We start from the raw sequence: 16,453 nt of genomic DNA on the forward strand, positions 1-16,453 counted from the left end.
TGCGAGGAGAGATTGAAACCACTGAAGCTGTTTAAAAAAAAAAAAGAAAGAAAATGCACATGATCTTTAACTCGCTGTTTTTTTACAAAGAAAAATTCGAAAATGAAAGCGTGCGTGACGGTTATTTCTCTGCAAGCCCTTGTCTTTAACCACGGGAGCACACAGACTCTTCTAATATAAATTTAATCAGACACCAAAATCCAAGCAGAACAACTGGACAAAACATACAAAAAGATCATCGTTTTTTTTTCCTATTAAGTGCTGTTGTAACTGTTAGTATTAAACTGTATATTTAAAGTTCAAAATTAATAATTCAAAATGAAACATAATCTTAATTGATACAAAATTGTTTAAAATACAATGCTCCCATGGCACTCCATTAGCAACACAGACGTTTCCAAAAACGAACCCAGCATTTGAGTAACTGTGATAACAAGAAGCGGTCGGGATGATTTCAAACAGCATGAAAAGATAAGGGGCCGCTCTAAAGAAAGAGAAAGAAAAATGACATTTGAAGCGCTGTACTCTTTAACAACGGACTTGTTTCAATTGTGTTGCAGAGGAGAAACACAGCTAACTGAGGAACGAGTGATTCAGTAGAGAGAGGCATGGACCCGACTCCAAGGAGAAGAAGAAGGAGTAAAGAGAATGACCCTCCTGATATGTCACAAGAGCCTGCCAGGTACTGAAAGTCTTTTCTTATTAGTTCACGGTGCGACGGCATGCTGAATAATACCTTTACTAAGAAGCTGTTCAGGAATCCAAATCACTGAGCTGAGTCTCAAGCCCAGGGTTAGAGTCCAGACCTCTCTGTGCTTTACAATGCTTCCCTATGCTTTACCAGACCTCTCTGTGCTTTACAATGCTTCCCTATGCTTTACCAGACCTCTCTGTGCTTTACAATGCTTCCCTATGCTTTACCAGACCTCTCTGTGCTTTACAATGCTTCCCTATGCTTTACCAGACCTCTCTGTGCTTTACAATGCTTCCCTATGCTTTACCAGACCTCTCTGTGCTTTACAATGCTTCCCTATGCTTTATCACACCTCTCTGTGCTTTACAATGCTTCCCTATGCTTTACCACACCTCTCTGTGCTTTACAATGCTTCCATATGCTTTACCAGACCTCTCTGTGCTTTACAATGCTTCCCTATGCTTTCCCAGACCTCTCTGTGCTTTACAATGCTTCCCTATGCTTTACCAGACCTCTCTGTTCTTTACAATGCTTCCCTGTGCTTTACCAGACCTCTCTGTTCTTTACAATGCTTCCCTGTGCTTTACCAGACCTCTCTCTGCTTTACAGTGCTTCCCTATGCTTTACCAGACCTCTCTGTGCTTTACAATGCTTCCCTATGCTTTACCAGACCTCTCTGTGCTTTACAATGCTTCACTATGCTTTACCAGACCTCTCTGTGCTTTACAATGCTTCCCTATGCTTTACCACACCTCTCTCTGCTTTACAATGCTTCCCTATGCTTTACCACACCTCTCTCTGCTTTACAGTGCTTCCCTATGCTTTACCAGACCTCTCTGTGCTTTACAATGCTTCCCTATGCTTTACCAGACCTCTCTGTGCTTTACAATGCTTCCCTATGCTTTACCAGACCTCTCTGTGCTTTACAATGCTTCCCTATGCTTTACCAGACCTCTCTGTGCTTTACAATGCTTCCCTATGCTTTACCAGACCTCTCTGTGCTTTACAATGCTTCCCTATGCTTTACCAGACCTCTCTGTGCTTCACAATGCTTCCCTATGCTTTACCAGACCTCTCTGTGCTTTACAATGCTTCCCTATGCTTTACCAGACCTCTCTGTGCTTTACAATGCTTCCCTATGCTTTACCAGACCTCTCTGTGCTTTACAATGCTTCCCTATGCTTTACCAGACCTCTCTGTGCTTTACAATGCTTCCCTATGCTTTACCAGACCTCTCTGTGCTTTACAATGCTTCCCTATGCTTTACCAGACCTCTCTGTGCTTTACAATGCTTCCCTTTGCTTTACCAGACCTCTCTGTGCTTTACAATGCCTCCCTATGCTTTAATAAATAAATAAGAAAAAGTCACAGTTAATCAAATTACTTTTTTTATTAAATCACATTACTAAAATCTGAAAAAAATAAACAGAACAAACATTTTATGGAAAACAAAGAACAAAAACACACACACAATAAAGCAAACTTAAGTTCACTTTTTTAAAAACTGTTACAGCCCTGACTATTGGATGCCATTTTTTAAAATATATATAAAACATAACAATTCTTAAAAAATAAATTAAATACAGTTACTTCGTATGAAATCCATTCGTTGCTAAAAACAAATAATTCCCCTCGTTTCGCTCTGCAGGTGGCGCCGTTTTACCCCCTAACTTTCATCCAAAGTTGTGTCAGATTGAACATTCCCTTCACCCGAGGAGTGGAGAGGACAGACAGGGAGTTCAATACAAAGGGTTTCTTACAACACAAAACAGTCTAGTTCAGCTGGCAGATTGTTACAGTGGAATTATAGCAATGAAGCCTAAACCCAGGATAGAGCGGCTCAGTGAATGTGGTTTGGAATCTGTGCAGGAGGGTCATTGTGTCAGAGACGCCATAAAAGGACAGCGTGCCGGCATTAAAGTCCAGATACACTCCTATTCTGGGGGAGCGGGGGGCAGTTATTGCAGTTTCATTGTTATTGTGCCGGGCAGTGTAACTGGAATCAGAGCAGCGCAAACTCCAGGACTTGTCATTGAATCCAAGGAGACAGGAATGATCCCATCCTTTCCTGCTGATTCCTTTATATGTGACTCCTATAAGAGCCCCTCCCCCACTCCACTCAATCTCCCAGTAACAGCGAGTCCCAGACAAACCCTCTCTGCAAAGCACTTGGGCATAGCTATCAAATCTCTCTGGGTGATCATCAGGATATCTCTGGGTCTCTCCCCTCAGTGTCACCTTTCTGTTCCCTTCAGACAGACAGAGGATTCTATATGCTGTGTTGGGGTCCAGTGTGAGCTGACAGGAATCTGATTGAAGAGAAGAGGACGGGTAGAGGAGAGACGGTTAGAAAAGTCAAATCACTGAGAAAATCAACAGTCATTGTCTGCTGCATCCTCACATCCTGTTTATGGAAGGTGTGTGTGTTGTTTTAATTATTTTTTTTAATACATTTTGACCACTTTTTTAAACTTTTAAATTGCATTTTCTGCCTCAAGATGGCTTCCCGCGGTCCGGCATGGACCTCTCAGAACTACATTTCCCATCATCCTCTTGTTCACTGGTAATTCCATCTCAATCACATATGTGAGCAGGAGGATGATGGGAAATGTAGTTCTGAGAGGCCCATGCAGTTACATGTGAAGCTATCTATAAGTATAAAAAAGTGGTCAAAATGTAAAACAAAATAAAAATAATTAAAACAATACACACACCTCACGTAAACAGTTGTAGCAACACATGGGAACATGCAACACAATAAAATACAAAGGACCTTATGAACCCTTTAAACCCTCTTGCTGTTTGATTGTTTTGTTCATTATAATTCCTCGATCTTATCAAACTTCTTCAATTGGAACCAATCAAATGCAGCTCTGCATACAATTACAGTTCACTTAATGTTCCTACAGGGTATGTGTTGCCATTTTACCCACTCAGACCCCTTGCTTACTAAATATCTTCAATAGAATATCATCCACTCTTCAAATATCTGTCTAATATTTTAATGAGCAATCCATCCCACAAGTGCAGTGATACTGCAATATACATTTACTACCAGCACAGGATGACTGGGAGGGATAGCTGTTCATTTTACCCCACAACTGGTTTTACATGCATTGCACATGTATTAAAAGATGGGATGATTATCTATTCAGGGATACCAAGATATGGAGAGAAAGGTCTGAGTGGAAAAACAGGCAACAAATGCCCCTCCCCCAGTCATTCTGCATGTATTCATCTGAACCAATACTTGTTGGAGAGGAGTGTAGATTAATGGCTTCACAATTACTAATAAATAATAATAATTGCTGCCCTCAAGCTCCACCCCTCCCTGTTCTGCAGTGTTAGCTCTTCTCACAATGGAGTGACACATCTTTCAATCAAATGTTTCAGTGAAAACAGACTTACATTTTAAAAACTCAGCTCTGTTCCTTGGCTCTGGAGCCTGCAGACTGTAAACTGCAACTTCATTCACTGGGTAGAAAAAAAGAGAGAGAAATAGAATTGAAACATACAACAGTCACTGTCTGCGCCATCCTCAAATCACTCCCTCCTCCCTGCTTCATCAGTCCCTGTTCCCTCCTCCATCCTCCCTGCTCCTTCCTCTATGCTTCCTTCTCCCTCTTGAATGCTCCCTCCACCCTCCTGCCTCCTCCCACAAGCATCCTCCCTGCTCCCTTCTCCCTACTCCACTCACCCTGCTCCCACCACCCTCCCTCCTCCACCCTGCATCCTCCCTGCTCCCTCCTCCATGCTACCTGCATCCTCCCTCCTCCCACCTGCATCCTCCCTGCTCCCTCCTCCATCCTCCCTGCTCCCTCCTCCATCCTCCCTGCTCCCTCCTCCCTGTTCCATCCTCCCTCCTCCCTGCTCCCTCCTCCATTCTGCTCCCCCGTCCATTCTCCTTGCTCCCTCCTGCCTGCTCCCTCCACCCTCCCCCCTTCACCCTGCTCCCACCTGCATCCTCCCTGCTCCCTCCTCCATGCTGCCTGCTCCCTCCTCCCACCTGCATCCGCCCTCCTCCCACCTGCATCCTCCCTGTTCCCTCCTCCCTCCTCTATCCTCCCTGCTCCCTCCTCCATCCTCCATTCTGCTCCCCCTCCATTCTCCCTGCTCCCTCTTGCCTCCTCCCTGTTCCCTCCTCCCTCCTCTATCCTCCCTCCTCCATCCTCCCTGCTCCCTCCTCCATCCTCCCTGCTCCCTCCTCCATTCTGCTCCCCCTCCCTGCTCCCTCCTCCATCCTCCCTGCTCTATCCTCCATCCTCCCTGCTCCCCCCTCCATTCTCCCTGCTCCCTCCTGCCTGCTCCCTCCACCCTCCCCCCTCCTCCCTGCTCCCTCCTCCATTCTGCTCCCCCCTCCATTCTCCCTGCTCCCTCCTGCCTGCTCCCTCCACCCTCCCCCCTCCACCCTGCTCCCACCTGCATCCACCCTCCTCCCACCTGCATCCTCCCTGCTCCCTCCTCTATCCTCCCTGCTCCCTCCTCCCTGCTCCCTCCTCCCTCCTCCATTCTGCTCCCCCTCCATTCTCCCTGCTCCCTCCTGCCTGCTCCCTCCTGCCTCCTCCCTGTTCCCTCCTCCCTCCTCTATCCTCCCTGCTCCCTCCTCCTTTCTACTCCCCCCTCCATTCTCCCTGCTCCCTCCTGCCTGCTCCCTCCTGCCTCCTCCCTGTTCCCTCCTCCCTCCTCTATCCTCCCTGCTCCTTCCTCCCTGCTCCCTCCTCCATCCTCCCTGTTCCCTCCTCCATCCTCCCTGCTCCCTCCTCCATTCTGCTCCCCCTCCCTGCTCCCTCCTCCATCCTCCCTGCTCTATCCTCCATCCTCCCTGCTCCCCCCTCCATTCTCCCTGCTCCCTCCTGCCTGCTCCCTCCACCCTCCCCCTGCTCCCAGCTGCATCCTCCCTGCTCCCTATTCCCTGCTCCCTCCTCCATGCTACCTGCTCCCTGCTCCCACCTGCATCCGCCCTCCTCCCACCTGCATCCTCCCTGCTCCCTCCTCCATCCTCCCTGCTCCCTCCTCCCTGTTCCATCCTCCCTCCTCCCTGCTCCCTCCTCCATTCTGCTCCCCCCTCCATTCTCCCTGCTCCCTCCTCCCTGCTCCCTCCACCCTCCCCCCTTCACCCTGCTCCCACCTGCATCCTCCCTGCTCCCTCCTCCATGCTGCCTGCTCCCTCCTCCCACCTGCATCCGCCCTCCTCCCACCTGCATCCTCCCTGCTCCCTCCTCCATTCTGCTCCCCCTCCATTCTCCCTGCTCCCTCCTGCCTGCTCCCTCCTGCCTTCTCCCTGTTCCCTCCTCCCTCCTCTATCCTCCCTGCTCCCTCCTCCTTTCTGCTCCCCCCTCCATTCTCCCTGCTCCCTCCTGCCTGCTCCCTCCTGCCTCCTCCCTGTTCCCTCCTCCCTCCTCTATCCTCCCTGCTCCTTCCTCCCTGCTCCCTCCTCCATCCTCCCTCCTCCATCCTCCCTGCTCCCTCCTCCATCCTCCCTGCTCCCTCCTCCATTCTGCTCCCCCTCCCTGCTCCCTCCTCCATCCTCCCTGCTCTATCCTCCATCCTCCCTGCTCCCCCCTCCATTCTCCCTGCTCCCTCCTGCCTGCTCCCTCCTCCATGCTACCTGCTCCCTGCTCCCACCTGCATCCGCCCTCCTCCCACCTGCATCCTCCCTGCTCCCTCCTCCATCCTCCCTCCACCCTCCCCCCTCCCCCTGCTCCCAGCTGCATCCTCCCTGCTCCCTATTCCCTGCTCCCTCCTCCATGCTACCTGCTCCCTGCTCCCACCTGCATCCGCCCTCCTCCCACCTGCATCCTCCCTGCTCCCTCCTCCATCCTCCCTGCTCCCTCCTCCATCCTCCCTGCTCCCTCCTCCCTGTTCCATCCTCCCTCCTCCCTGCTCCCTCCTCCATTCTGCTCCCCCCTCCATTCTCCCTGCTCCCTCCTGCCTGCTCCCTCCACCCTCCCCCCTTCACCCTGCTCCCACCTGCATCCTCCCTGCTCCCTCCTCCATGCTGCCTGCTCCCTCCTCCCACCTGCATCCGCCCTCCTCCCACCTGCATCCTCCCTGCTCCCTCCTCTATCCTCCCTGCTCCCTCCTCCCTGCTCCCTCCTCCCTCCTCCATTCTGCTCCCCCCTCCATTCTCCCTGCTCCCTCCTGCCTCCTCCCTGTTCCCTCCTCCCTCCTCTATCCTCCCTGCTCCTTCCTCCCTGCTCCCTCCTCCATCCTCCATTCTGCTCCCCCTCCATTCTCCCTGCTCCCTCCTGCCTGCTCCCTCCTGCCTCCTCCCTGTTCCCTCCTCCCTCCTCTATCCTCCCTGCTCCTTCCTCCCTGCTCCCTCCTCCATCCTCCCTGCTCCCTCCTCCCTCCTCCCTGCTCCCTCCTCCATTCTGCTCCCCCCTCCATTCCCCCTGCTCCCTCCTGCCTGCTCCCTCCACCCTCCCCCCTCCACCCTGCTCCCACCTGCATCCTCCCTGCTCGCTCCTCCATGCTGCCTGCTCTCTGCTCCCACCTGCATCCGCCCTCCTCCCACCTGCATCCTCCCTGCTCCCTCCTCTATCCTCCCTGCTCCCTCCTCCCTGCTCCCTCCTCCCTCCTCCATTCTGCTCCCCCTCCATTCTCCCTGCTCCCTCCTGCCTGCTCCCTCCTGCCTCCTCCCTGTTCCCTCCTCCCTCCTCTATCCTCCCTGCTCCTTCCTCCCTGCTCCCTCCTCCATCCTCCCTGCTCCCTCCTCCATTCTGCTCCCCCTCCCTGCTCCCTCCTCCATCCTCCCTGCTCTATCCTCCATCCTCCCTGCTCCCCCTCCATTCTCCCTGCTCCCTCCTGCCTGCTCCCTCCACCCTCCCCCCTCCACCCTGCTCCCACCTGCATCCTCCCTGCTCCCTATTCCCTGCTCCCTCCTCCATGCTACCTGCTCCCTGCTCCCACCTGCATCCGCCCTCCTCCCACCTGCATCCTCCCTGCTCCCTCCTCTTTCTTCCCTGATCCCTCCTCCCTGTCCCCTCCTCCCTGCTCCCTCCTCCCTGCTCCCTCCTCCATTCTGCTCCCCCCTCCATCCTCCCTGCTCCCCCCTCCATTCTCCCTGCTCCCTCCTCCCTGCTCCCTCCTCCCTCCTCTATGCTCCCTTCTCCTTCCTCCCTGCTCCCTCCTCCATCCTGTCTGCTCCCTCCTCCATCCTGCCTGCTCCCTCCTCCATCCTGTCTGCTCCCTCCTGCCTGCTCCCTCCTCCCTCCTCTATCCTCCCTGCTCCTTCCTCCCTGCTCCCTCCTCCCTTCTCTATCCTCCCTCCCTGCTCCCTCCTCCATCCTACCTGCTCCCTCCTCCCTCCTCTATCCTCCCTGCTCCTTCCTCCCTGCTCCCTCCTCCATCCTCCCTGCTCCCTCCTCCTTCCTCCCTGCTCCCTCCTCCTTCCTCCCTGCTACCTCCTCCATCCTGCCTGCTCTCTCCTCCATCCTCCCTGCTCTCTCCTCCCTTCTCCACAAGTAATCAGACGTTTTTTTTGCTGTTTTGGGGCGATCTGCCAATAATACAACCGTTTCCACCCTTTCTGCGTTTTCATTGGTCAGATTATATGTCAGTCACACAGCCTGACGAACCTGCTGAATGTGAGCTGAAGCAATCATGAAACTTCATCACTGAGAGCCGCAGTGGAACCTTATTATAGTTTAAAAAATAATGTTTACACACACACAATAGAAATAATATGTTTTTATATTTCTGATAAATAAAACTTATTATTATTATTATTATTATTATTATTATTATTATTATTATTAATAGGTGTTACACTTATGGAGCGCCGTTTCAAACCCAGAGATACCAAAGCGCTGGGATGTGAATCTGCCCTCACAGCAACGAACATATATAGACATGTTTTATTTTTAATATCTCTTTATACATTATTCAGCTTCGTGTGATTCTTATTCTTTAGCAGCGTACTGTAAGGTGTCTGTACGCGTATGTTATTAATGTAGTTATAACGTTATATTAAACAGCAACACATCCCACAATCCTCTCGGGAGCGCTTGATAAAGAAACCCGTCCAGCCCTCCCTGATCAATCCAAGAGAAACCCGCGTTTCCAACATCGGAACCACCTCGGCAACAGCCGCTCCGCATCCCATCTGAGGACAGAGCTGCATTTCCATGAGGGAGTCACCGCGAACATGGAGAAACCGGACACCCGAAAAATCACCCGGACCCGCACCAACGGGCTTTGAAATACACTCTGATTCGGACTGAAGGGAATCCACTTCACACAAAAAGGGTTCACAGAAATGTGAGCAAACACAACCACCCTCAGAACAAACCCGTGAACACAGAAATGGAAAAATAGAAATGTGAAAGCGCGTCATTTTAACACGCTCCCTAACAATTGCCACGGAAACCCTGACGACAAAAAAACAAAACAAAAACAAAACAGGAATGTCACTCTGCAGAGAAGAAGAATTCAGCTCCACAACACCTGAAAAACTACAGGAAACGTCAGCTTATTATCAGAAGAGTTTCTTTTTTTAAATGTATTTTTATTTATTTATTTTTTAAAGGGGTTGATACCCATTCCGTGCTTGAAAGGGAACGTGCTGTTTTTAAGTTACAAGTTCAAAGTGTTCTCTTTGGTTGCAGTCTCCTATCACTCCTAGTACAGACCACAGCAATCGCGGTTTTCTCTGTACTGTCTCACACAATGCAAACCTTATTTTAAACGGTGTTCACCTTATCAAAGTTGTTGCTATTTTAAATACAATTCGTAATGGAGTTCACTCTCTGGTCTAAAAACTCACTGACATAAACTAAGCAGAGTAAGGGAAAAAATTGCTCACCTGAGATTATAAAAATACTGCATGGGGCAGCGTGTGAGTGTGAGTCTGTGTGATAGGCAGGGTGTGTGTGTGTGTCCTTTGCACCCCTCCCCCCCCTTTACAAATTCAATTGATGATTATTGAGTCATTAGTGTCTCAACGACAATGCAAAAATGTGTCATTTCTGTGCTCTGTGTTGTTTCACATCGTGGTTTTTCAAAATATAACTTTGCTAGATCTTGCATGACACAGTTTTTCTTTTTGTATCCCATGTATAAAAAGAAGCTTCTTCTGAATAGCGGAGTTATCTAGTTTACATGACATAAATATAAACGCTGATAAACTTTGATTAGCGTTCCCCCAGTTCACATCAGTCTAGAGACAAACGCATTTGAATCACGTTTAAAATGGAAAAATAAGGATCGCACCTAATTTAACTCCTGTCACAATTCACACAATTCACCTGCTCCCTGATCTCTCCTGCATGCTCCCTGCTGCATCCTCTATGAACCCTCCTCCCTGCTTCCTCCTCCCTCCTGTATGCACACTCCTCCCTGCTAGCTCCTCCATGCTCCCTGCTCCCTAATCCTTGCTCCCTCCTCCCTCTCTTTCATGCTCCCTGCTCACGCGTCACTGCTCTCTCCTTCCTGCTTCCTCCTCTCTGCTCCCTCCTTCATTTACCCACCTCCCTGCTCATTCCTCCCTGCTGCAATATTCATATAGCCAACAACCTGCAAGAGGTCTTTATTAATGTCTTGCAAGTCCTGCCCCTCCTCAAGCCATGGTCTATTTGAGAAATCTCTACCAAAGGAATCTATTTCACACCAACCTGTTTTGGTTATTTTGACTAATTCCCCCTTGCAGAAGTCCTCAATATGGTCTTTAAGTTCAGATACAGCTTTCCTCACAGCCCCAAAAGAGATGTCTGTATTGACAGTAACGCTGGGTAAGTCTCCAGCTTCAGGAGGGGCACAGAGAGACTGGAAATTCTACAACAGGAAAGTGGAGAAAAGGAGTTTTCAGTGAAACAGAATGGGGTCCAAAACATTCCTGGGGAAAAGCAAGGATTCATTCAATTGGATAGGTCTGTCTGAAACTGTCCCAGTTATGGACTTGATATTTTCTAACAAGCAGTGATGTTACCTGTAGAAAATGGATGTGATCCTCTGTCTCTGAAAGCTGTTTCAGCTCAGCGTTTCTCCTCCTTAGCTCAGCAATCTCCTGCTCCAGTTTCTTCATGCGTCCTTCAGCCTGATTCACTGCAGCCTTCACGTTAGCTCCAATCAGCTCAATAACCTCAGTGTAGATCTTCTCAATGGATCGGATCAGCTCAGTAAAGATCTCCTCACTTTCCTTTATTTCTATGCATGCAGATCTCTGAGTGAAAGAACACAGTAGAGGAGACATGGTTAGAATTGATATCAAAAACACATCAGGCATAGACAGTAAACTTCTGCAGATGTGTTCCAGTCCACCTGTTAATAATAATAATAATAATAATAATAATAATAATAATAATAATAATAATAATAATAATACCCCCCTCTTGTCAATACCCACTTTCAGTGACTCCACAGCCTGTTTCAGCTCTTCAATTTCTTTCAGTCTCTCCTGGATTCTCTGTTGTATTTCTGTCTGTGTCTCTCCCAGCTGCTTCTGTGTAGAAACACAGTGACACAGTGACATTTCTAATGGGGCTTTGAGTGATATCCTTTCACACCCATCACAGGCCTGTTTAAGTATGCTATTGAAACTGACAGAATCATTGAGTTTATATATATTTTCTATTTTCTTGTCCCCTTACCTCTTTACAATGTTTGCAATAATTCTCAGTTGATCTTGAATATATTTTGCTCTTCAGTTCCAGTTGCACGCCATAGACATCTGTAGCACAGGCTAGATCAGACAACATGTGTGTATAGTAGTAAGGTACAACACCATCTAGTGCACAGCTGCAAGCAATACAAAAGGACACTTGATCCACAGTAGCTGTCCACTAGATGGTACTGTTTCTTACTAGTAACAGTGAATGATGGCTGATCTAGCATGTGTTACATGTTTGTTTTGTCAAGCACCTAGGAAACTGGATATTTAGAGCTTCTGATTTCTGGTTTTATCTGATAAACACAGATAAAACAGCCCTGATACAAAACAATGAAATCAGTGTATACCCAATAAACACCAGAAAAACACTGGAAATGGTTACTCAATTCACGTTGACTTCACCCCTTTCCATGTGAAAAAATACAATAAAGTAACATAAAACCTAAAAAGAATAACAAAAAAACAACCTTTCCTAGCGCAGTCGGGCAATGAACCTCCTTCCTGACTTGTATCTATCATTGATTCATTCTGAATACTTTAAACTGAGTGGCAGCACATTCCTGCATTTCTATTGGAGGATTGCACACGCTTGTGAGATTTAAAACGAGATTACAATTAGAAACGGAGGGTTGTTCTTGCTCGTGGGATTTAAAGCTATATTACAGTTCAATAGGGAGGATTCACACACTCGTGGAATTTAAAATAGAATTGCAAATTGTGAAGAAATGTAAAAAAGGCCTAAACACACAGAAACCCCGAGTTCATTTTAATATATATATATATATATATATATATATATATATATATATACATATATATATATATATATATATATATATATATATATATCGTTTAATATAAATGATACAGACATCACAATAAGTGTGTTCCCCAGCATATTTCCATGTCGACAATATACGTTAATTGTTAATTGTCATTAAACTCGGATGTCTTGTAATATACATATGTGTGGATACAAGTGCCTGGGGTCTGCAAAGAAAATAAAACACTAAATAAATAAAACACGAAAAGAAGAAGGAGGAGGAGATGGACATTGTTACCTTCCTTTGGCGACTTGTTTCTCTTACTGTATGACAGGGATTTACTTTTTTCTACATTTCACATCAGAGTGTTGGGAACTACAAATTAAAAGTGAAATGGTGCTTTCATCTGATTTACTTTTGCTGCTCCAATACCCTGAAAACACGTAATCTATCCGTGCTGTAGAGAGAGTCACTGGCAGTTCTCTCTGTAACTTCGCGTTCCTCTCAATTAATCTTGGTCATATTTTTGTTTTTTAAATTAGGTGCTTGACTTTTCTGGGAATGTCATTTTTAAACAGTGTTACCAATTAAACTATAATATCTTAAACAATGAAACTGATCTATGATTTTATTAAATTGCAAGATACATATAAAAACACTAGGAATATAAATCATGCTAATTTTACACTACAAATTCCAATGCACCACAAAACAGCTGAACAAATCCTTCTTACCCTGTGAGGCAGGGCGTAGGTCCTGTACATGTAAATAGCGTATATTTATTTAATTGTAAATCAAGTTTTTGCCAATCAAGTGTGTGCTAGATATGGCAGGGCATATTCAAATCCAGGATTTTAATCCCACCCAAGTCTAGAGAGGAGGTGTCAGGGAGACTGTTCCTGAAGCGGGACCTCCTTTCTTGTTTGGTCAACTTTTATTTTCAAGTTGTTTTCGAGCAGTGTTTTATTTTGAATGTTTTGTGTTTTTTGAATCAAAGAAAACCTCCTGTGTCTCTCCTGTCAATCAGCGATAGCCACACCCATAACAACATCCCTGTTACACCCTGAAATACATTGTAGTACATCATAGTTTAGGTAGAGCAATTAAAAAACTAGGGCTCTTTAAATAGCTCTTAATATACAATTAAAATCTGATCTGATGTGAAACTGTATAACCTAGTAAACAGACATGTTAAATATCCCTGGGAATTCTTATCTTCTAGGATAGCGACAAGGAAATGGTTCAAACCCTTACCTGTTTCACACGCCTTTCTTTCTTAGCTGAGACTGTATCATGGCTCTTGTGTTCATCTTGTGTACACAACAAGCAAATACACGTCTGATCGGTTCTACAGAAGACCTCCAAAACCTTCTGGTGTTCAGCACAAAGCTTCTGCTCCAGATCTCCAATTGCATTGATCAGCTTGTGCCTCTTTAATGGAGTAACCTCACTGTGTGGCTTGACGTGTGTTTCACAGTAAGAGGCCAGGCATGACAAACAGGATTTCACAGCTTTGAACTTTCTCCCAGTGCAGAAATCACACGGCACATCTCCAGGTCCAGCATAACTTTGAGCAGGAGGAGGATTGAGTCCTGTCTTCTTTAATTCCTCTACAAGTTCGGCCAGCATGGTGTTTCTGCGCAGAACAGGCCTTGGGGTAAAGGTCTTTCTGCACTGGGGGCAGCTGTAGACACCTGTATGATCAGTCTGATCCCAGCAGTTCTTAATACACCCCATACAGTAACTGTGTCCACATGGAATAGTGACTGGGTCCTTCAATAGCTCCAGACACACTGAACAGCTAAACTGGTCATGCGCTACGAGAATATTCGCTTCTGCCATTTCTGCTGCAGAGAGACAGAGAGACTGACGATTTCACAAGAAACGAAACTTCACTGCGCTGATTTCCTGGAGTTGTGTAAAGCTCTGAGAGGCGGGGTTTGGGACTGAGGCCAGGTTTAGACAAGCAGGGGGAGCAGAAACTGCAGAATCAGATATTCTATGAAACTGTTTCTAAATCCCCCAACAAATATTACAATGTTAAAATTAGGAATTAAACAAATGATATTAAAAAAAGACTTTCTTCCCGCAGCACTTTTTCCAGACGGTATATTAAAGTATTGTGTGTCTCAGACATTACGATAGGCTGTATTTACAGGTAAACTCAGAAACAAGCTGTTTAAATAAACTGGTAATGTGTTGTGTGCCCCTTTAAAGAGAATCCGATTCCAGTGATAATTCCTTGTGTTAGCAGCGATCGCAAGTTTAATGTAGAATACGCGCTGCAGTGATGCGCTAGCGGAGTACACGGGAGCACACAGATACACATCCTGTTACACATTGTATCGATCTTCTTCAGCGATTCCTCACTAGCAGACCCGCACATCACATCATTATAGTCTAGAATAGGGAACACAAGTAACTCATTTAAACCTTGCTGTAAAGCTTACACAGTGGCGCTGACCACACAATCCTCCAAGCTTCCTTCCAATTTTGCTACATACATCTTTAATGGGTTTATCAAATTGAAGAGTTGTGTCAATATAAACCACTAGATATTTAAATGTGTCGGCTCTCTCCAATGCTGTGTTATTACAAGCAACAAGAGAGAAATGTGATCTAGTTTTTTGTATCATTTTCTCCGAACCAAACAGCATGATATTTGTCTTTTTTCATTTAAGATCAGACCATTTTTATTTATATTTTCAGTCATCGCCACACGTCACGGATATCGCGACATTTCGCTTACAGGGATATCACGGACACACACAGAGCCGTCTGCGTTCTGATTGGACACGAGGAAAATAGGTCCGCCAGCCCTACCCGTATTTTCATTGGTCAAACAGAATGCGTTCTGATTGGCTCTTATTCTCGCCCTTCCATTGGCTGATGGAAGTGGTTTGAATTTTCAGTTCTGGCGGGTTCTACATCGAGAAGGGTTTGTGTGCAGAACAGAGATCTGCGTCACCGTACCTGCGTCACCGTGCGAGTGCGTGCGCAGCTCCTAAAGCACGACATTCAGGGGTTTCAGGGGTTTCATCACAACGGCAGCAGCTTGCGTGGTCTTGCGCGCATTATTATTACATATAAGCACACTGATTTATTATATAACTGTGAATTGCGTATGAGACAATACAACAACAATTAGCCAACAAGAAAATGAATGTTAAAACTGTCAGATCAGAATAACACCGGTGTCGGTTTCCCATCAGTCAGCTTTGCTTCAAGACATGCAGCTCAGTAATGTTCCTGCTCCAGAACTGAAGTCTGTCTGAATTGCTTCTTTTATATTAAAGAGATCCGTTTCGTATGTACAGAACGGTATCGAATGATTCTGATGTTCATTTATTAAGTTGAACAGATGAAGTGGATAGGGTGTGCTTGATTCGTGTCTGCCTTTCTCCTGCTTTAACAACTTTGCTTAGAAAATATTTTATGCAAAGTATGTTAAAGTGACGTGGTCTTGAAATCTAAATGCTGTATTAATGTTGTATTTTAAACATACGCTGGCGGTGTGTAACAGTTACGTTTATTAGAATCAATTACGATGGGCTGCAGTTTTCTTTGTTCTGCTGGCTGTGTTTAACAGCTTTGAATTGGGGTAAAACATTAAGAAGATATGAAAAGTGTTGTCAGTCAGAATAGAATAATACGATTCTTCTGCTGCTGGGGGCTGAAGGGGACCCCAAGACCTCTGCTTTTCTTCTGCCTCCCCATTTTTTTGACCAACAGTCGCCACTGTTAATGCTGGTATTGTTTAGTTACAAAGACCTGTATGAAATAGGCTGGTCTGCTGGTATTGTTTAGTTACAAAGACCTGTATGAAATAGGCTGGTCTGCTGGTATAGTTTAGTTACAAAGACCTGTATGAAACAGGCTGGTCTGCTGGTATTGTTTAGTTAAAGCAACACTGTGTGGTCATTGTTATAGTGGAATATCTTTTATGAGTGTTTAACATTTTCTCCAAAGCTTTTTTGTGCTCTTCACGTTTCCAGAGAGCAGCTGCTGTTGACAGTCCACTTAGTTTATGTTCATTTCAGAAGTAGGTGCAGAATAAAAACATTTATTGAACATTAAAACTGTTCAAAACATTTAAAGAAAAAGTACATGACAAAAGATTTACATTAAATAATGTACATGAATGTAAAAAATGGTTATTAAACGACCTGCTTATTTAAATATAAAAGTTTTGTTTTAATTGTAGAATCTGATTATAAGTATTATTACGGTTAAAATGAACTGTGCTTGCATTTAATAAAACAATGCATTTAATAAAACAGTGCCTTTAATAAAACAGTGCATTTAAATAATCCCTTCACAACACTCGGTGCAGCTGCAGAGTTTGTCCTGAAGAGGGCGACAAAGGCCAGGTTTAAAACACGTTTC

The 16,453-nt window shown here is 46.1% G+C and overlaps 1 protein-coding gene across 1 annotated transcript; it reads right to left on the minus strand.

Annotated features, from left to right (window-relative positions):
- Nucleotides 1–663: 663 nt before the first annotated feature.
- On the minus strand, nt 664–14,549 carry LOC131723135 (tripartite motif-containing protein 16-like). The gene is made up of 6 exons (XM_059016593.1): nt 13,322–14,549; nt 11,040–11,135; nt 10,623–10,856; nt 10,309–10,468; nt 4,103–4,168; nt 664–3,003 (listed from the first exon to the last, which is right to left on the minus strand). Exons 1-6 carry the CDS (start codon nt 13,907–13,909, stop codon nt 2,468–2,470), a joined length of 1,680 nt encoding a protein of 559 aa, XP_058872576.1. The 5' UTR covers nt 13,910–14,549; the 3' UTR covers nt 664–2,467.
- Nucleotides 14,550–16,453: the final 1,904 nt, after the last annotated feature.

This window comes from Acipenser ruthenus, chromosome 53 (assembly GCF_902713425.1).
Source record: "Acipenser ruthenus chromosome 53, fAciRut3.2 maternal haplotype, whole genome shotgun sequence".
Taxonomy (NCBI): domain Eukaryota; kingdom Metazoa; phylum Chordata; class Actinopteri; order Acipenseriformes; family Acipenseridae; genus Acipenser; species Acipenser ruthenus.